The sequence below is a fragment of the Ochlerotatus camptorhynchus genome, unplaced genomic scaffold, assembly GCF_037179485.1.
Source record: "Ochlerotatus camptorhynchus isolate MF236.1 unplaced genomic scaffold, CSIRO-AGI_Acam_v1.1 ptg000132l, whole genome shotgun sequence".
Lineage (NCBI taxonomy): Eukaryota > Metazoa > Arthropoda > Insecta > Diptera > Culicidae > Ochlerotatus > Ochlerotatus camptorhynchus.
Window position 1 is genome coordinate 1,578,723 of NW_027040622.1, and position 21,906 is coordinate 1,600,628.

General features: G+C 39.1%; 1 protein-coding gene across 1 annotated transcript; it reads left to right on the forward strand.

The window, feature by feature from the left end:
• Nucleotides 1–8,196: 8,196 nt before the first annotated feature.
• Nucleotides 8,197–20,402, forward strand: Cpr73D (Cuticular protein 73D). Its single transcript, XM_065220801.1, has 4 exons — nt 8,197–8,318; nt 8,389–8,526; nt 18,844–19,227; nt 19,292–20,402. Exons 1-4 carry the CDS (start codon nt 8,212–8,214, stop codon nt 20,349–20,351), a joined length of 1,689 nt encoding a protein of 562 aa, XP_065076873.1. The 5' UTR covers nt 8,197–8,211; the 3' UTR covers nt 20,352–20,402.
• The last annotated feature ends 1,504 nt before the right edge of the window (nt 20,403–21,906 follow it).

The following is a 21,906-nucleotide window of genomic DNA, read 5'->3' on the forward strand; positions in this document are numbered from 1 at the left end:
CGGTTATACCAATTTTCCGACCCTGTTCATTCTTAAAACACTTACAATGTAAGAACAGTTTCCTCTTCATCTGTTAACGAACAGCTAGCTTCCGACTTCTACGTGAAACTCTATCGCTCCGCACCGGTATACATATCTCGGTTCAATCGCAGCACTATTGTTGTTACTCTCGCATCCAAAAATTTCACGAAAATCTACTACCTGGGGGGCTAAACAGCAGCCGAACCCTCCCACGCCATTGAAAACCCCAATCGTGAGCTTTAATCTTCGCACATCTTCTGTGCAAAAAACCTAGTGCTAGTAACCCCAGATCAGGTGTGTATGTGCTTGCCTGTTCGGTCATCGTCGCTCCACTTGAACTCCGACTTTTATCGTTCGACAATCGTTTGTACTAGCGCTGGCTCTGGCACAGTATAACACGCTCGCGACCGACTAAACAATTGGAAATTATGATGAATACATCCTTGACTTGTTTCCCGAAAATGCAAAACGAAGAAAAACGATCATCCACAACCCGATGGGAGTTATCAAGTTACCAGCTGCGGGGAGAATTCATTCATTAAAACCACAGACTGTTGAGATGAACTCGTAGATTCCGGCTCAAGATACTCTACGTGACGCTTTGACCACACCTTGCCCGGCCCCCCATTGGCTCTTGGTGGGCAGCCAAGCCGCACATACGACCAACAAGCTGGTACACCTACCAAGTTACGATTCCAGCCGTATGTAGGTAGCAAATGATGTGTGTTTGTTTTATGACGGCAAGAGAAGCCCAATTGTAGGTGCAAACTACATCCGCCCATTTTCTGCCCCTGGTGCTTTGCTATGCTGATTTATCGGTCAAAGTGAATCTTTCAATTTTTCGCATCATCTTCAGTCATAACTCACGCGGCCCGACACTGCATTCTGCACGCTTGGAGGTGCAAGGAACAGCGGTACGAATCGTCAGTATTAAGCTGCGAAAAGATGCATTTAGACCGTAACTTTTCTGTTCTGTTTTGATGAATGAAGATGTGGTTAAACTGATAAAAACGCCATTGTTGTTGATTAAAACGAGTAGCATTAAAAGTTTGCATTAATTTTATCAAGTTCATATTCGCAGTAGTTTACTATATGAGAGACTTCAACGAAAAGTGACGAACCACTATGCGCTGGCGAAATGCTTTGAAATGATGGCATTAATCTAATGCAGCACTGTTAACCAATTATCGCGACGGTTTCGTATTACTGCCTAGCCACCAATAATTTTGTTGGCCGCTTAATTCAATTGTTTTAAGTTTGACCCTGAACCTGAGGCGTTAGCCCCACTTTTGGCTTGATGTTCTTTTTAAATTAAATAATAACTCCAATTGAGAGTGACAAAAAACCAAGTGCAATTATGTGTAATTAGAGCTTACTAAATAGAACCGCCGTACGCCAACTCCGGATGGGAATTGATCTATAACGCACAGAAATGTCTGAGAACAATGAATTATTTCATCTTCTTCTTGTTTTTGTTCTTGACGGGATGCGGAAAAGATACAATCCAAAAGATTGTGGTGCGAAAAATGTGCCTTGCGAGAGGCCGATTTTAGTGGGGCCGTGGATTGCGATGACAGGTCGGGTCGGACCGGATCGGGCTATGTAAATGAATCTTTAAGAGGAAGTCAAATTCGAGCGTGGTTCAGTTCAAACTTACTTTTATGGTTCATTGTGGATGTTGAAGCGAATTTTGCGATCCAAGTTAAGCTGCATGGGAAAACATTCGGGAGGGTGGGGAAACTTGATCCGGGGGAAACATTCTCCGGCCGGGGTATTTCCATGATGATGCGTCGAACAATTTATGTATTCTGTACTAACTATTCATTATTCCAATATGAAAATATCTGAAATTTATTTGACAGATTCAGCTTTGTTTACACATTAATAATGGCTATTTGTTGTTTTAACGGGTCGGAGACATTTTTTAGGCGCTCGGAAAATTGTATTTTTCGGAATGTTAATGCCAGAAATGCTTTCTGTTTTTAAAACTGCTATACGATAGATTATTTATTTTTATAGACTTTTTTTCTTCCTTGATTTGTTTTCCGTCGATCTTGCTTTCCGTGCTGAGCACCGAAGCCAGGGAGGCAGTACCCACACCTGGACCCTACCTATCGACTCAACAACTCATGAACCAACGGGCCAACGGCTGACTCAGAACATCCCGGCGGCGCCAACTGGGATTGAACCCAGGGGTGAGAGGTAATCACGCCTACCACTACACCACCGGCGCCGCTTTTTTTATAGACTTAAATAGAAAAAAAAAATTACTTCCCAAGTAACATTTTAAGTTTTATGAAATACTACAAAGCAACTATAAACCAACATTCATAAAACCCTGGTCAAGGCTATTTTGTCGTTAACGCATCTACCAAAACCTCATTAAGACTAGAATATGTCTAGTTGGCCCACTCTGGAGAAGGTTCTGAAGGGTGTATTCTCGAAGCTCTTCAAGATTGATTTACTGCAAAATGTTGTATGACGAACGCATTGAGAACCATTGGAAAGAAATAAAAGCTATTTAGCAACAATAAAAACCCTTTCAGAGCCATTTCCCCTAGCCGCTTGCTAAATCCACTAGGAATGCATTAATCTAGATATAAAAGGATTTATGAATCCGATCTTATCAAAATAATCAAAATAGAAACTGATGGTACACAAATCTTGTGGAATATCCAAATTTATTACAATAGTTCTCATTAAGTGGCCTAGTTCTAAGTGCCATATTAAATTTTATGTGAAATTTACGTGAAAACATCGAAAAAATTAAGTCCACCCTCGTAAAACGTCGATTTGACTAATTATTTAACATTGAAAAATAAAATATATTCTTCAGATCGAGCTTGTCCGAGATTTTTTTTTATTATTTTCGGATTTAAATGTTTGCTCATTGCTAAATTTACCAAAATATAGTTATATCTAAGGAAATATAGATTGAAAATCAAAGCTTGTAAAAAACAAGAAAACTAATTATAACATGGCGGTGGCATAAAAGTTGATTTTTATGGGTCATTTGTGAAAAAGTTGCTTCGCTTTCAAGAATTCCTTAACAAATTAATAAGGTTTTAAAATGGCTTTTATGAAGAAAACTTGTAGGCTGAATTGTATTTATCTAAAGCCATTTTGCTTCATTCTAACCCGTTCAGATTTATGGCAGCATTTATGGAGGCAAAGTTGCGTTAGCGTTAGCGTTGTTATGATATACTTCGTAGATTGGATACTAGCGACACTCACGTCTCTTCTGAAATTCTCAGTTAGACTTCTTTCAGGAATAATGTTAGGGAGTAAACATTGGTTCCAATCTAAACAAGAGTAACAGAAGCATGACTGTCGCTATTCCCGGCCACGCCCATCTTTACCATAACTAGGGATAGGGAAGGAAATGTTGATGTAGTACTTACTTAACGAGAGGCCACCGACTTAGCGACACCCTCATAAGTGCTACGGAGTTGGAGGGTTGGGTAGGGTATTCGGTTAGGATTCACCTCAAGTTGGCGATGCAACCAAAAGTATGTATTGTTTATTTGTTGTTTATTTAATCGCTCGATAGCCGGCTATCGAAAGAACATATTAATTTTGTTTAGTGATAATGAATTTTAAGAGTCATGACGGAGAGCTTGGGATTAAACCCATGGTTTTCTGCTCAGTAAGCAAAAACGATCCCTCCAGAGTCATCGAGCATCTCAGAACCATAACGCTTCGCGACAATACAGAACTACGTTTTCGCTTGATATGCAAATAGTTTCCGAGGTTAATGTTCAATATCAAATATACAAATAATGGACGATTTATTGTGCTGTGGAAGAGCTTGGGGTTAAATCCATGATTTTCTGCTCAGTAAGCAAAATCGATCCCTCGAGGGTCATCGAGCATCTTATAATCCACAGCGCTTCGCGTCAAAGTACGAATATATGGATGAACTATCTATTATTGAATAACTAATATTTACGATAATTAAATGAATAAAATAAAATATAAACTACAAACAAAACGTGACTGCTAAAATCTCAAAAAGATATTCTCACAAATATATTTCACGCCACCAGGAATCTCAAAACCATTAGACGTTATAATGAAACTCTGCACATGTTAAACACAAGAAGAGGCCAAAAAGCAAGCGTCCGACACACAAAACCCGTAAAATCCACTTGCAGTCACAATCAACGATTCTACGAATCGCGAGCGCTCACGAATCATAAAACCGCTGACTGCGACACTCTGAAAGCGAAATTGACAGGCTCCAAGCGTCAAACACCCGCCCTCCAATCTTCTCCCGCATCCAACAGCACAAATGTCCATTACAACATCTAACGAATTCAAAACTCCGAAAATCACTCATCTATAGCAAGTGAGTGGAAGCAACCCTGCATGCAACCATTCTTCATTATACACGTTTTCTGCCTATCTTTCTATTAGGCCTGTGGACATGCGTTAGCTTCGAAACTTCTAACCAAACTGGGTAAATTTTCAGATCACAAAAAAAAACTTGAAAAAAACATTCAAAGGTAATTACAAGTAAAATAAATATTGATTATTTTACGCAAAAACGAGCAAGTAATATTAAATCTCTTGTATCATATGCTAATGCAAATAGACTGTAACAAAAATAATATGCTTAAATAAAATAAAATATTAATAAAATTATATGCAAAATTAACTAGAAGATCATTACTTTATTGGTGAGAAGTTTCTAATAAGCCCTCCCAGTTCCTCTGTATACAGAACAAATCTGATACTATAATCAGAATTGCTCAGTCTGCATGAAGCAGCCGATTTCATCAAGGAAGTTCTATTAACAACCAAGAATTAATCGTTTGAGGCATACTGAAGCATTAAGAAGGTGATATGTGTCACTATAGGAAATCATCATCGTTGCAAATGTAAAGAAATTAAACATAACCCTTTGCTTCAGTACCGTCAACCTCCATGTCCATGGGGAGGGGCAGCATTTATGGAGGCAAAGTTGCCTGCAAAAAGTTAAACGTCAAAGTTTGTTTATCTTTCGATAGTTGCGCTGTGAGATCCAGGATTCTTCCAGGCGGTTTTCTCCCTATGGATTGAGAGCAGTTACTCAGACAGTTTGCGATACTGTTTTACAATATTTCGCATTTCGAACAGCTGAAAGTGCAATCGTTCCCGGAAAAGATCCCCTTCTTCCCCTGAAATTTTCGAAGAGTTGATTCTTTCGCCGAATAAAATCGCTGCTATGGATCGGAAACCAGCTAATCTCCGCTAACTAACAGTTTCAGTGGTTTGCTGTCGGTTGTCATCTTTTCGCAAGATCTGGAGAAGGCTGGTATGTTTTTTAAACTTTTGACAATGTTTTATGAATTTGAGGGCCCCGCTCAGTTTGCTCTTCTCCGCCAGATGGTCAATCGTTGATGGTGTGCTGGTTCTTCTAGAGAAGTAAATTTTGCTGAAATCGACTTGAATTTTTCATCCTACTTCGTCTATCCTTCGAGATTTCCTTGTCATAAATTTGGCATTTATTAATTATTAGGAACCATCTTTTAAGCTCAATTTGTAAACAGAGAAATTGAGGAGTTAATAATGCACTTGAAAAAGCCTGAACAGCAACAATAAATGCTTTTTGCTCTAATGCAAAACCTAATGGTTTTATGGTTGCTTTTATAATGATAGAACACGTTTATAAAGTATTTCATCAAGACATTAATAAACAATTGCTAATGACGTTTATGCTTGAATTTCAGAACAGTTTTAAGGAGGGATTGATAACTGTTTTAAATTTATTTTTAAAACAAGACAGTTTTTGACAATCTTGTCAGACTATAAACGGTTTTTAAAACAGCAAAAAGCTGAATTAATAAGCAGTAATGTATTACACTTTGAAATGATATATTTAAACTAAAAGGATTGTTCATTTCCGTTATAAAACCATCATAAATCAAAGTGGATGCTAAATGGTTACTGAATTGTTACTTGGGTTGATACGGTTGAGCTAGGGAGACTTTAACCCAGGAACAACATCCCAGGAACTTTCGGAATACTCTCAGGTTAGGCCATTGCAGTCCTTGAAACTCATCATGACTAGCAATCGACTTTATTTTTCATTGTTATGGGAATTCTGTCGAATGATGGGTTTTGGCTGGCAAGAAGGGTCATATCTCACCTTAGGTGGATTGATCCAATTTCTTTATATTTTTAAGCAAAAATACTCTTAAATACTCTATAGCTGTTAAAGAAAAATCGTATTTATTTGAATATTATTAAATAAAGGATCAAGTCTTCCTATGGTGAAGCCACTTGGTCCGCTTTTCCTCATTTCAGAAAAAAAACGGTTTAAACTACACTAAACATAATTTTCTTCAACTCCTATGGTCATTGAACTGTGTCTTATTAACGACTCTTTGATGTAGCAGTCAAAAGTTTTGAATTTAAAAAGGGAGATCAAGTCTTCCCCTATTGTTCTGACTATAGCTTCCAGCCTAAGTGGGTTCATTTTAGTTGTTCTAATTCTGAATTAGCATCTGTTTGCTTAATTAGGATCGGTTAACGTTCAAATCAATTTGCACTAATCTGAGTTCCGAGGTTCCGACATCTGAAAAAGACGGTAAAATTTCATTTCATTAGTATTTTATTAGGTAGTTTAAAATAGTAGTTGAAATGTTTTCCCTAACAAACGATGCATATTACTCTATATGTGCAATTTTGTGAAAGTGTTAAAATATGCATCTTTTAAGTTATCTCAAAAATACTATAAAAATCAACATTTTTCTGGTGCTGTGTTGAGCGGAATTACTGATTTTAATTAACTTTGGGTCGCTGAATTCGAATCTGAAATCAGATTTTGTTAATATGATCGATTTCGTGTCATAAAAATGATGCTTGTGAATTTCTGATGATTATTGCCTACATTTAGGCGTATTTTTAACTATTCGCAATAACATATGCAGTTGTTTGTAAACCACAACTTTGTTTGACATTTTAATACCACATTCTTCTTCACCGATCACAAATCAAGTATAAATGTTAACTTTTTAATATTGCATTCCATTAAAACCTGCATGATCAGCTTCACACCAGAATTTAAAAATTGCAAATTTAATCTAATTTTAATTCTAAAAAATAAACCAAACATTCAATTTATAATTTAATATTGAACATAGAAAAGCATTTGCTAGTACAGTTTCAGATACATTTTTTAGTATTCCAAACATATAGATGGAAAAATATTCAGGTTTATCGATAAAAAGTGATCAACTTCCCCCGTTTTACGGTACTATTGCGTGTTGTAGCAGGACTCTGATTTTTAAATCGAAATTCTGCTAGTATTAGGTACAACACAATAAGGCATCAATATTTTCCTCGACACATTTTAAAAGACACCATAGCCTTTCTTTTGAATCATTAATTTAATTTTATTTTGTCTGCGATCCTTTCGTTTGGTATTTTTCCTGCAACATGTTTTTTATTCATTCCATGAGCTTGGAAAACCAAATGATTTAAGTTTCAGCAAATCATTCTGGCACATTAAATGTTTTTTTTCCTCCTACCATTCGAGATTGATATCGGAGGATTTTTCACCTCCTCCCATTGTTCTACAGCTTAGGTCCGATCGATGTGTGTGCAAGCACGCTGACTGTTTTTCCTCCAACCGGAGGGTGCACGCGGTTTGGCACTTCTGACACAGAAAACGCGTCATAAGATGAGTTCTCTCTGCCCGCAAGATGGTTCAGTAGCACGGAATCTCGTGAGCACTTCTGCTTGCCACTCTCCGACCGCCCGCCCGCCTTGGGAGACAGGTCAGACCCATGACAGGCAACAACGTGCCGCTCTCGAGAACGAGTAGCGTTTTGTTTTAATCTAAAATCTTCAAAAAATATAATAGACCCAGGTCGAACGCATCTGGGGCTGCTGAGTTGCTGTGGGTTGCGGATAGTGGTGCGCAGCTTGAGGGTGGCTTACAATGAGGGTGCTGCGAAAATATGAGCGGGAAAATTAGCATCAATGGGAAAATGTATATAAAGAAGTCAGTGGGTGTCGGTTCGAATCAGTTTTGAGTTGAAATTTGACCGGTGGATTAGTACGAGCGCGCGTGTGCGAGATTTCGTTAGATCGTGGATTTCTAAATCGTGTGGGCGGGTTACTTGCAAGAAGAATCATTTGAAAGGACTGTTCTGGGTGATTTCAGTGAATGATTTGTGTCTGAAAAAAGGACCTTTTAGGACAATGAGATTGTTACTAGCCATAGGTGCAGTGTGTGTGAGCTTTGTTCTAGTTCAATCAGACCAGTCGGATTTCAATCACGTCAACTCGGATGGATCATTTAGTTTTGGGTAATCGTGACACTTTCGTCTCCAAGGATTTGTGTGTATGAATCTGATGGTTTGTATTGTGTTGTTGCAGTTTGAAAAACTCCGATGTTGGTGGTCACTATCATACAGCCAGTGGCAACCCGAAGACCATAGTCAGAGGAAGATACGGAAGCCGTCAGCCGGATACGGGTCGCGTCGAAGAAACTGTCTACACGGCTGGTCCACGGGGGTAAGTTCGTGTTTGATATGGCAACAATGGTTTCCAAGTGCGAGGTAAAAGTGAAAGGCATGCCCTTCAAAAGGTGACGATGAACTTGAGCTTCAGAACCCAGTGTAAAGGTTAGGGGTCGAATGAAAATTGCGTGCCATCAAAAAGTGCACCACAAATGTTAAGTGTCATCGTAAAGCTATTGTTGTGACTGTCGTATTTTCCTAAACGAAAATTTATGTGGGAATTCAATTAAAGTGCGGTTAAATCAAGACGGCCGGTTTCGGGTTTGTTTAAGATGGTCTTTATGGTATTGGTTGTGAACATTCTGTTACGAGGAAACCGGTGAACCTTGGCCAAGAATGCGCGCTTTTGGTGGCGGGCTTGTATGACCAATTGTATGATCGCGCTTGTATGACCAACGACGTTGACGTTGATGAGTGATCTAATCTTATGCTGAGATATGCATCAAAGGATTGTGCATTGTGCGGAATCTGGAGTGAATTGTTAAACCGGACAATGAATGTTGATAGATTGTCATGGACTTGAATAAAATTGATAAAGTGTTATTTAATTAGGGGAATGCAGGGCTTAATTTAAAATAATGCCAATGTAATGACCAACTATATCGGATGTAGTGTAAAAAAAAAAAGCCACAGAGTAAATAAATTGTTGGCGTTTAAAATACCATTTTTACCTCTTTTAGATGATCTTTTAAGGAACATTGCTAGTTCAATGTCTGAACTAGAAACGTTGCATGATAAATCCACGAAAATATGTTGAAAATGTATTTAAAAATAGCAAACAGTCATCTCGGAGGTGCATCTTACCCCATCTTACCCTACATATAAACAATTTATTTTACCATGTACTAACTACTGGTTCTAGTTGTCTGTTTTATATGTTGGCATCTTTTGTTTTGAGAGGCATGAACAAATATTGATATTCGTCGTGCACAGTAGGCCAGGAATTAAATCTAGCAGGAAAAAAAAAAAATAACGCACTGGGATTGCTTCCAATTAGAATGACGTCTTCAGTGAAGTTTCTTGGAATAACTAGGACTAAAATTAAGTAAATACAAATAATTCAAGTTTTGACCGCAAAGATCTCAGAGGTATATTGAGATATATTCAAGATATTTGGATTTGAATCATACATTATATTTTATCTAAACCAGTGCAGCAAAATTATTCAGTTGCTTTTCAAAATTCAAAAATTTCTTCATTTTGATCAAACACGATATTTTTTCGGGGAAAACTATGCAGAACAATGTTATTCTAGACCAAAAATTTATTGGACACCTGCGCAAAAAGTTATCAACCATTTAGTTTTGGCGTTCTGCACCACGCAAACCTGCAGGCCTGCGTATGAGCTTATAGGTATGCGTTAAAGTTTGTATCTCCCACAAATGCAGATAATAAGCAAATTCGTTCAAATTTGGTACAGTTGTTGGGGATCTCAATACAGATCGAAAGAACTTTTAAAACTTGACCCACATTAATGTACATAAGAGAATAATATGAGCTGCAAAATGACATATTGTTCGATTCATATCCAAATGTAGCTCAACATATAAAATATAACTGAATATGTACCTCTGAGAAATTTTGAATAATTGATGACATTTTGCGTTCACTTGTGCATTTTTTAGAAAATTCATTCAGAAATTAGTATCAGTACAAGACACTGAAGAAGTCTGCACATTACAAACGAAATACGCGTATCTGTCAAGGATAATCAAATAACGTAGTGGAATTAAATGGAAATTACTAATCCTTCTCTCTCTCTCTCTCATTATATTATAATTATCTTTATTTAGAACTATTGCACCGCGCATACCTATAGGCGAATAAATGAGCTTGTGGGTACGTATGTGGTCTAAAGTGAAAGATTAGTAACTTTTAGCACAAAGATCAAATCAGCCGTTGAAAAAGTTTTTTTGTATAGTATTCTTAATTAATCTCGGACTAAAATTTGGTAAATTTTGAGCAATATTTGGATTTTTACGAAGACATCATATCAAGAAGACTGGCAACTTTACCATAATCCAAACGACGGATACAATAGCGCTGCGCTTGAGTGAAGGTGGAAGCAACGCATAGAAAATGAGCAAATACACAAACCTTTCATTTACCTTTGAGCGGCAGATGACGCGATTGTACCTGTCTCATAGCGTTTGTAAGAGAAAATGTAAGAGTTGCCAGTCTTTTTGATTTGTTGTCTTCGATTTTTGGTAAGCAAATGTATAGGATAGTTTCGTTTCCCATAAAACATTTGTAATTCACCCACAAATCGAGATTATAACCAACTTCGATCAAATTTTGCACAGTTCTTGGGGATTATTTACGCATTAAAAGAGCAGTGGGGAGCAGATGGTTGTAAAGTTGACCCACCCTAACCAGAAAAAAAATCCTTAACTGCACCAGTTGTTTCTGGAAGTACAATAGAACGAATTAGCTTCTTTCATTTCGCTGTTGAAGTCAAAACTTTGATATTTTCAAGAGATTAAAATCTACTAAAATACGAGATGAACGAACAAAAAATCTCGATAATAAAGCTTAATTTTTTTTTACTAAAATCCGTTCACCTTCTTAAATAATTTGTGAACAATTCATATCATCATTTTAAAATCCAAGAAGTATGAAAAAATATAAGTATGTTCCCAACAGGTACGACTCTTTGGCATACAATGAAAAACCAATGCTATCAGATTCCAAAATTAACCAATATTTATCACAGTGTCTTTGTTGAATAACTTAAAAAATCGGAGGCGAACTAGCCTCCCTAATAAAGAAAACTTAACTAACTTAAAAATATCATTCACGATACCTTCTCCATTTGAAAGAGGGAATTTGGTTATTTTGACTTAAATTTTCCATCGAGGAATTTGGAACAAAATGGTGAAAAATTTAAGTAATAGTTTCAAAATGACGTGAAAAGCCCCCTTTTTCGAATAGTGAAGGTTTCGGTTTGATGCTTTAAAGTTATTCTAACAAAGACACCGTTCAAGCTTGCTACTTTTTTTGCCGTGAACTGATTTTAGACAAATTTAAGCCATGCCTAAAATTGAGTGAAATTTCTGCAGCTAGTTCTACTTCATGAAAAAATAGTTAATAATCCACCAATGGTGAGATCTGACCCTTCCTACTTATTCAAATTACGATAAAATTACTCAAATCCACATTCAGGGAAAAAAGGGTATATGGGTTCAATCCCAGTCATCTCTGATCACGCCTTCCTTCGGAAGAGAAGTAAAGCCGTTGGTCCCCGGTTCATGAGTTGATGGGTCGATAGGTAGGGTCCGGGTGTGGGAGATGCCTCCCTGGCGTCGGTGGCACGGAAAACAAGATCGATGGAAAACAAATCAAGGAAAAAAAAAGTGCATGATTCCTATGTTCCAGTAATAGTGGTGATCCTATGTCGTTGTCGGAATAATGGTGGATAACCATCAGTGTTGGGAAAATATAAAAAAAAATCAAATCTCGCCAATGCCCAAGATCACGCTTCAATTTCGTAGACAAAAATCATCAAGCAAGCAACTGTGGATGATATTTCAAGCTGTGATATCGTAGCTAGGGACGTTGTGATACTACTGATATCAGTAAAGTATCGATACTTTTATTTCGATACCAAGTAATTAAGTATCGATACTTTACAATCGATACTTCTCCAATATCGATACTTTTATCGTGGTATCGCGGTATCGGTATCGAATCGGATGGAAAAACAAGTAACTTGATTTCGGTATATGCGTAAGTTGTGATAAGCGTGTTTGGGCAAATTGAGCAATCTCTTCCAGTTGCAATGGCCACAATCTTAGATCCCAGGTTCAAGACCCTCCACTTCCAGGATCCATCAGCTTGCGCAAATGCGATCGACAAAATCCGGGAAGCTTTACCAGATGGTATCCACGATGAAGCAGATGTTGGTGATTTTAACGTGATCGAGGAACAAACTGATAAGTACGACTTCTGGGGACACCACAGGACACTCGCTTACATCAAACCAAACAAACAAGTACATACTGATCCTGGCGATGAGTTGGCATTGTACCTGGCGAGACCGGTTTGCTCACTAAATGTGAACCCGTTGGAACAATGGGAGGACATGAAGTCAGTTTTTCCAGCGCTGTATCAGCAGGCTAGGATGCATGGTCAGCATGGCAACTTCTGTTCCATGCGAGCGACTCTTTTAAAAGGCTGGATCTATAATTACTGAGACCAGAAACCGATTGTCAGCAAAATATTTACAGAAACTAATATTTCTAGCAAGCGTCGATGAATGGTTCAATAAGTTGGTTTAAATGCTTTTGTTTTTAATAAAATGATACAAACTGTTCGTTAACTGATCTCAAACATGGACTTTCAATTTAAATTCAATCACATTGCTTTTTTATCAAATGATTCGATACTTAAAAGTATCGATACTTTGTTTCGATAGTATCGCAAATACCAGTATCAGTTATTCGATACTAGTATCGAATCAAGTATCGATACTTTTAAGTATCGCAACGTCCCTAATCGTAGCTACGAATATCAAGCTAACAAAACTCAGCAGCTACAATTCTAACCAAACCGTGGTGAGTTTGAACTTTGAGTAGGGTTTTTGATCTAATTTCCGTCCTACTAAGCACAACCCGCGCTTTACCTCTCTTTTCTGAACGAGTTTGAACGAAAAATTGAATATTTCTGTCAAAGATGACTTCTAAATTTATTCACCTTTCCATACGTACCGTTGGATTTGATAAAGAGTCACAAATTGTTGAGATATTGTTTAAAATCTAATACTGCTTCTTGATTCTAAATTCGATCTACGAGTTTCAATTCCGTCCTAACGCATTGAAACGCTATTAGATTTCCTTCGTCCTACGGATAAACGTAGAAAAAGGGGATTCGCTAGGAGCGCTTCTTTTGTTTTGAGAACAATGAGCGTAAATATTCATACAATGCGCTCTAACAGGATTTATGTTGTAGCTAATGAACTAACGCATCGGAACAAACCTATTATTGATTTGTGCATTGTGAAATCATTGGTATTATTGATCTTTTCTGATAGATAGAACGAAAATGGGCGATTACGACAAAGTAGTGCTCTACCCTATCATGATTTTTACTTTACACCGGAATGCGACACGAAACTACAGTCACTACTGGCACCAGTCACTTCGTGTCTGCCATCGGTGAAGAGTAAAGGGAGATAGCAAACTCTATTTTCTCTTTTTAAGAAAACGATGTGCCACGGAATAATTTTTATGTCTCGAGACAACTCTCAGCTTAATTTTTAAAAATTGTGAAAAGTCTCGCAATATCAAAGGACCTTGTAAAATCAACATCTAGCATGACATTTTGTTCCAATATCACGTATTGAAAATAGAAGCTTCGAAGATACGGGCACCGATTCTTCTAGCGGGACAAACAATAAAACGTATAGTTTTGTACTGTTGCCCAACGCTGTAAAGCTGTAAAATTTATTAAGGTCTTATAAATAATAAGTTAAATAATTATAATTTAAATAACTCACATCTTCAGTGATTATTCATAGCGAATAAGTAACGCAATTAGTTACTTATTTACTACGCCCGTGCTTTCGCTTCTAATTACCATATCACTTCTTTGTAGATTGTAATCAAAGCGAAAGCACGGTATCTCCTTACCTATAAACAAAAAGCACTCACTATATAGACTATAGTGCACTCAGACTCATGCGATGGGGGGAGGTAGCTCATCGATTCTTCCGGTTCGCCTCCTAGCATCGTGCTATAAGGTACCAGGCGATAACCAGGGTAGTTGATCGATAGCTCGATGACGTCATTTCGTTGGCGTCTGCTATGGGAAATTCTCATAGCAGGCGTTGACGATGGGACGTTGTCGAGTTGTTGAATAGCAACTATCGTGCTAACTCACCGATTACCTGTCGATCTGCCAAATTTGGAAAGACGTCTGCATTGAATTGTCTCATATAATAATATTCCGCCCACTATATCACACGAAATTGCGAGTAGTTGAGTGGAATGGAGATAAGTTAAGCATTGGGTACAGGACCAAGTCTCCCCTGGGTGGTGCCAGAAGATGAGCGCAATAGAATCATCAAGTTGCCATAAGGCACGGAATGAGACAATTGCATGGCTGGGTAGTCAAAGTCTTCCATTCGTTAGTCATTTCAGGTGGATTAGAACAGGTTTAGGTTTAGGGTGGGCGTTGGCCAGATTTGGATTTTTCAGATATAATCCTAAATAGGACCTAGATTATTTAATACACTAGTAACCTCAACTTCTGTCACAATGTTTCATTGTGACTAATCAACACTCAATGGGTAAAATATCAAATTTGCGGTAAATTTGAAAAAAAGGGAACTTGGAGTGTAGAGTGCACTGCCCACTGGACGATTCTGAAGCCTGACCAAGTGAGTGGGTTACGGGTTTATTTGATTGTACGTCATTTCCAAGTTATATATAGATACATTCATACCATTGGCATTTTGTATTTGAGATAAGACAGAGACAGGCTGCGGAGGGCCCGCTTAGGGGGAGCGTAACCCATGTTATGGCTTCCATTTATTAAATAGTTCAGATAGGCTGGAAATGATAGGTTCATGGTGAGAAAATGTACCATATGGTGCCCGTTCACTGATCAAAATTAGATTCAAATCGTCAGGCCCTGCCCTGGAATAAGGGAATTGACGATGATTTGTCAAGTTTCATTTTGCATTTGCATATAATTGTAAGTTTAGGTTTGCTTTTGTAATTGTAAGATAGATAGTTTGCCTCAATTGAAACATTGAGTTAAACATGACGAATCATACCTCTAAAATAGTAGTAGTTACAGTGCCGCATTATCTAACTTTTGTTTTGTTTGTTTACATATAACTAATACTAATACCTCCTTGTTTTCTCTCTAATTTGTCTACTATGTCCCACCATCACGATGAGAGATGAGCTACCGTACATGGTACACGCTCATATACACTCCCAAAATAGTATGCCGCAAGTAAGTATATCACAGAGGCAACTAAAGATCCAGAAACAAAAACCGAAAACGCTTTACGGCAGATTGGTTTACAGTGGTCGACCAGGGTGTGTGCGGATAAATTACAAAATTACAATTAGGGTAGATGTACCAGTTGTGGCTGTGCGTTCCTGTTGTGGTGTGTTCCAATCATGGCCTATGGAAATCCTATATGCCATGGTTGGAACACATCATAATAGGAGCGTATAGCCGTGACTGGTACATCTACCCTACATCATTATTCCATACATCAGCTTGAATTACGTTGATCGATATTACATTTTTTTTGCTGTGCACTACACCACCGGAGCCAGCAAAGTTCAACAATCCATCGTTGCTTATGCCTTTGTTGTCGTTTGGAACCAGTTTTGCGAGGTAGGTGACGATTGTGCGTATTTCTCGCGTAAATTTTGAAAAGGGCCTAGCCTGAACAATACGTAAAGAGCAAATTGAAACATTGTACGTCGCGTGAATGTGGAACTTAATGAAGGCCTAAGTACTTTTTCGTAGTTTTTAGTTTTCGGATTTGAAAGATCGTCGGTTACAGTGGCCTGCTTACTGAGCAGAAAAACGCGGTCCCAGGTTCTTACATATCAAAGAGATTTATAGTAAAATCGCTTGTGTATCGTGTATTTTGCGAAACTCGTTGTTGTCGTTGGTTCCGGGTTTGAATGGATACAAAAATTTGAGCAACGGTATTATGTGATATGAGGGGCTCGGTGGCCTTAGAGCAACCGTTTTTGCTTACTGAGCAGAACATCATGAGTCTAATCTCAGGCCCATCCACAATCAAGATTCGTCAATCGTTTTATTTGTTAATATGACTACATGGTAATAACAGCAACTCGGTGATTAAAAAGGTGCTCGTCTGCCTAGTGGCAAACGTTTTTGCTTACTGAGCAGAAGACCGTGGGTTTAGTCCCAAGCTCCTTTGCGTTATATGATCGTTAGGACATTAATTCAGCTTATCGTTTACCAAAACGAACCCTGCTGCAAACCCAACCCTATTATCCAACATCCCAGTGATTCCTCGTGGAAGTGCAGAGGTGTTCTCGGCTTCCATCAAAGCGAGTGTCATGTCAACACAATCCTTCCCATTCCTTTCTTGACCTGTGTTCGGGCGCGGCCGGCGCTGGTATTGCCTAATTCAAGATCACCAGTTTTTACACATTGAGGATGATTGCTAGTCCCAAGCATCGTCTATTGGTTCTCTGTGTAATTACAGCTGATCTGGCAATAACAGAGTAGCAACCGTGGGCGGTCAATCAAGCTCAAGCTCAAGCTCAAGCTATAGTGCACTCAGACTCATGCGATGTTCTTGGTGAGGGGTGAGCCGATGCGTTTTCACGCTACAATCACGCGTGATATTGAGAGCGTATGAGAGCGGAAAAATATAATTTGATTGATGATTTTGCCAACACTGATAACCATGTATTTTTGATTTTCATGATTCTCCTAAAACCAAGTAGGTATAGGGTGATGGCACTAGTGGTTTTCTAATTGGCCATAGGTTCTAAAACAGCGCTGTCCAACGTGCGGCCTGTAGTCTCTGGATCTCAGCAATGATATCATTCTAGTCCAATTTTATTCATCATTATGAATTTTAGCCCATAATGAATGAGAAATGCAGCTTGAAACATGGTCACCGAATATAGATACAGTCAATTAAAAAACCAAGTTTAGAAAGCTTGGGCAGACCTGGCCTAAAACCTTTAAATAATCATTAAACTTAAAGTTTTTTACCACAGAATGTTAGTTTCAGTGCTGCTCTGCATGCCTACGTTGAAAAATTTGGAAGAACTTAATTTTAACTTGATTTAGGTCGGATGGACAATTAGGGGAGCACTAGTGCCATAACTGGTACACTTCCTCTATTATTATTCCGTTCCAACCTGGATCGGGTATCGAAATTGGGTCTGCTTGTTTTCTGACAAACGTCAGTTTACTCGTTTATTTTTAAAACCTAGCTCAGGTTGAGGTTCCCACTGACAAAAAGTTCGGTTTCACACTGGGTTGGAACTGGTGTTAACCCCGATAATAAACGAATTCGCTATTAGTGTTCCACAGTTGTCAATTGGGAACTTTCTATGGCTGTAGCATTTTGGCATTTGTATTAATGTGTGGCAAGTACAATCATGCTCAGGGAAGTCGAGACATTTTGCCGCCTCCAGCAACTGGAGGAAGGGAGGCCCCAAACCTGGGATTGAAATCATGTGCGAGCACCCTGAGTAGAAGCTTTTCGGAATCACAGTAGACACAATCCACGATCAACACAAATTGCTCATCCTCACTTCAACTCACGAGCATGAGTGCTTAATGTTATGCTTGAGCATTTGCTCTTAAATACGCCTATTATCCATTTTTTGGTTACTCAGATTTTAATTTAATGTAGTGATGATGAATAACCCAACAAACAATTTTAGCTGCAGATTAGCTTATACAGCAAAAAATTGGCTTATACAGCTAATTTTTGCCTGTATAAGCTAGTCTGCAGCTAAAATTGTTTGTTGGGAACTTCAGGTTCACATGAATTCTGCTCCATATCAGAAGGTGTGGAATAAAGCTAAAGCTCATGCTCAATGTTTGCACCGAGCATTGTTTGCTTTATCACTGATTGACAGGTTTCCCCGAGCAAGAAAACTCATGGCTTTTGTTACCGATTCACAGAAACTGGAACAATATATCGAAATCTGTTCGAATTTCTAGTTACTTTTTTTATTCAGTAGTGTTAGATTTTCATATTAATTAAAACTTTTCTTTTTGGGCTGGTTCTTATAATTATATTGAAAACTGCAAGTAAAATATAAATATAATTTGATACCTAGTATTGTTAAAATGAATTTAAAAATAATTCTACTATGGAGCCACCGCCTGAGGTTAATTGTTATAAAAAACCTTTGTTGGAGTAATACGGATCAGAAAGGGAATTGGAGTCATCATATCACCACTAGATCCGGGAGTGAAAAGGATAGGATGGGATCGAAGAGGAAAAGAGAGAGGAGATGGATGGCTTGGATAGGAGTGGATCGGGAAGGCCTCGTTGACTCTTGTCGAGACTTGGAAACAAGGAAGTAGTTATTGGCAATCCCTCACAAAAAGTGAGGGAAGTTCGGTCGATTTGGTGCCAGTGACGCTCAGACGAACTAAATCGTGAGCGAGTGGATCGGTTACTTAGCAAGTTCGCTTTCAAGTGTCGGCAATTGTGAGGTCTGCTATACACCACGCTATAAATAACATTTTCTAATAGTGTTCCACTGAAAAAGTATGAATTTAGAGTAGAATATACCTACTAGATACACAAAAATTTCTCATCTTAACCTTTCACCCCATCAAGGTTCCGAGCACGCGGTCCCAAGATCCACCGAAAACAGAACCTATCGCAGGTACCGAGGGGCCCTATTGGTACACCGGAGGATCCTCAGGCCGACCCGTACGATGATCCGAGCTATGACTTCCAATTCAAAACACGAAACTACCAGCGTCGAGAAGGGGCAGATAGCAACGGACGGGTGAATGGATTGTACACCTACGTGGATGATGTGGGAGAGCAGCATTCGGTTCGGTACTCGGCTGGTTCCGGAACCGGATTTGAAGTGGCCAACCCAGTCCCTGATGCACCCAATACGATAGCTTACGAGAGCCCATTGTATAAGACACACAAACAAGTCCGAGGCAAGGTGGCCTTCGAAAGTGGTCCCAGCGGCTCTGGGCAGTACAAGTAGGAACTGTTTCAATACTGAGTTGTAGTGGATTAAATGAATGAAATTTTTCTGTTGTTTTAGGCTGTTATCCGTTGGGCCAGATCAGCGACGATCGGAAACGACCGGACCAGACGGAATAACGCGTGGTTCATATTCTTACCTGGACGACAAAGGAGTACAGCGAACGGTGCAGTACATCGCTGGAGCAGGAATCGGTTACAAAGTAGTTCAAAGTACGACTGGAGCGGGAAGCCATCTACTTGCTTCGCCGGCCACAAACTTTGGAATAAGTCACGTGGAACAGAGCGATGTGGTGGATAACAACAATCCAAGCTATAGTGCGAGTCCTTCGGGCCCTGCCTCCTTCCCAAGTGGTGGTGACCGAACAGGCAGCGGATCAAGGCCGACTGCAGCAGGATACGATGGTGCACGCCCAACCGGTCCCGGTTTTGACGGTTCCAGGCCAACTGGTAGCGGATACGATGGTGCAAAGCCCGAGCACGATGGATACGACAGTGGCCGACCATCGGGGCCAGCATTTGATGATGATTTCGACAGGAAGAGACCAACGACGCCACCCAGTAAAGTTCCTTCCAGTACAGATCGACCGGATCCTAGCGATACTAAGGTACGTTTCCCCGATGATGATTCCGATTATGGAGGAAAACCACAAGATGATAGTATTATTGGTCTCGTTCCACCTAAGTACGACTATGAACCAACGGAAGAACCACCACTATCAGGACCGTTCGACATCAGCATCTCCAGTGGACCATCTGGCCCGTCGGGACCCGGCTATCCGAACTTTGACGAGTCGGCTCCGGGAGCTTACAATTCCAACGATTTCACCAACTATCCGGAGGTTACCTATGACCGTAAGAAGCTGGAAGAGGACCGAAAGAAGGATTGGCGTGAGTTTGCCAAGGACTCGACAATAATCAAAAACGTAGGCGATTGGTACGTGGGATTGGCACCGGGTGCCTCCGTGAGAGCTCACATTCAAAATATAGATCTATTGCCATATGGAGGACGGGCACCTTCACCAAGCGAGGCACTGCGAAGGGACACCCAGTCCAAACCAAAGCGACCGTCGCCGTCGTCGCCGTCGGCGTCATCATCATCGTACGAACGAAGGCGGTGAGATTGATTGATGTATATTTACAATAAAGATTGAAAATCCAATCGAAGAGAAATAGCATTGTAAATAAATTATTACAGTACCAACCAAATACACACCGGTGCTTTTAATCGTCGAAAGATCATCTCACAATTTATCAACCGTATGGTTTTCGGTTCCTTCCGCTCAAAGCATGCGTGACGTGACACACATTGTTCCAAATGACCACTCATCACGTTCAAGTCACTCACGTGTAACTGCGCTCCCTATCGGCATCGTAAAAGTTCTTCATCACAAACTTGACCAACCATTGCATTGTTTTCTTCTTGGCAGTCTGCTGAAAGGTAGGTGTTCGAAATTATTCTTCTGCCGTGCCGTGCATTCAGCCTTCAGCAAATGCAAATGAACAGTGTTGACCTTCATGGCTTTCAGCCCTAGGTATCTGAATTAGAATTTTATGCTGTCGAGATGTGGGCACAAGTGTTGCTGGATCTGGAACAATATCGTTTTCGATTTTCAATTAATATAGTTGATTCATAGTTCACATCGATCAGCCAGGTGATTGAGAGAACTGGTATGCCCAGTAATAGGTAATTGAAATGCATCGGATATGTAACACATTTCGCACCTTCATATTTTCTTAAATAGTTAAAAACTAGATGATTTTAGATTTGTTTTATAACAGTTATCGTAGAATCATCCAGGTATCAGCAACTGGAAATCAGAGGAAGCCTAATTTTTCCGTAGCGTGTAATGTGCAAAAATTTGCATCACGTATTTGTCAGCTACTGACAAATAGATGTTGCCCTTGTTGCTGTTTTTATGTGACGATGACGCGTCTTCAACGCAACATAGCGTGAAATAGCGATCGCGAATGAAGAGAATGAAAAGTTCATCGTAATGATATTCTAATGAGAAAACGAGCGCCGGTGATTCAGTAATGAAGAAAATGTTCTATTGTGATGCATACAATTAAAACTCAATCACTCAATCGTTCCTAATTGGTGCTTTGTGTATACTGATATTGAACTATTCAATCGATGTGTATACATTGGATTTACCTAACAGCCGACAAGAAACAAACAGAAATAACATTTTCAATAAATAGTTTGTACAACTCATCTTCTTCTGGTTTCCAGTTCTGGCTAAAAAATCTAGATGACATCAAATTTATCATATTAACAATATGATCCATTCATGCCTTTTCCAAATGTTGCAATGGCGACCCGCAAAATATTGCTTCACGCACCATCTAGCGTTGAAAAAGGTCAGCAACAATCATTCAATTACAATCGAGGGGTGCGAATATAGCATTTATTACAAAAGTAAGAGTCAAATTATTTTCATTAATTACATTGTGTATATTACTTTACAATTTGTCTGATATGTCACTGTTGTCATCAAATAAAATAAAATGCTGAAACACATTCATTTGAAATATTAAACAAATTTTCATTTGGTTTACCCCTCAAGACGATAAACAAATACATTGATCGCCTTTTTGACCACAGAGGTGCTTTCATCGCTAAAAATTCGGTTCGCCAGCTAAGCGAAAGAGTGGATCATATTGTTAATATAC

What these genes read in the sequence shown, in the direction of transcription:
- Cpr73D (XM_065220801.1), top strand. Translation starts at nt 8,212, where the DNA reads ATGAGATTGTTACTAGCCATAGGTGCAGTGTGTGTGAGCTTTGTTCTA. An exon ending in TACACGGCTGGTCCACGGGG is followed by an intron (nt 8,527 to 18,843) that starts GTAAGTTCGTGT and finishes CACCCCATCAAG; the next exon opens with GTTCCGAGCACGCGGTCCCA. An exon ending in AGCGGCTCTGGGCAGTACAA is followed by an intron (nt 19,228 to 19,291) that starts GTAGGAACTGTT and finishes CTGTTGTTTTAG; the next exon opens with GCTGTTATCCGTTGGGCCAG.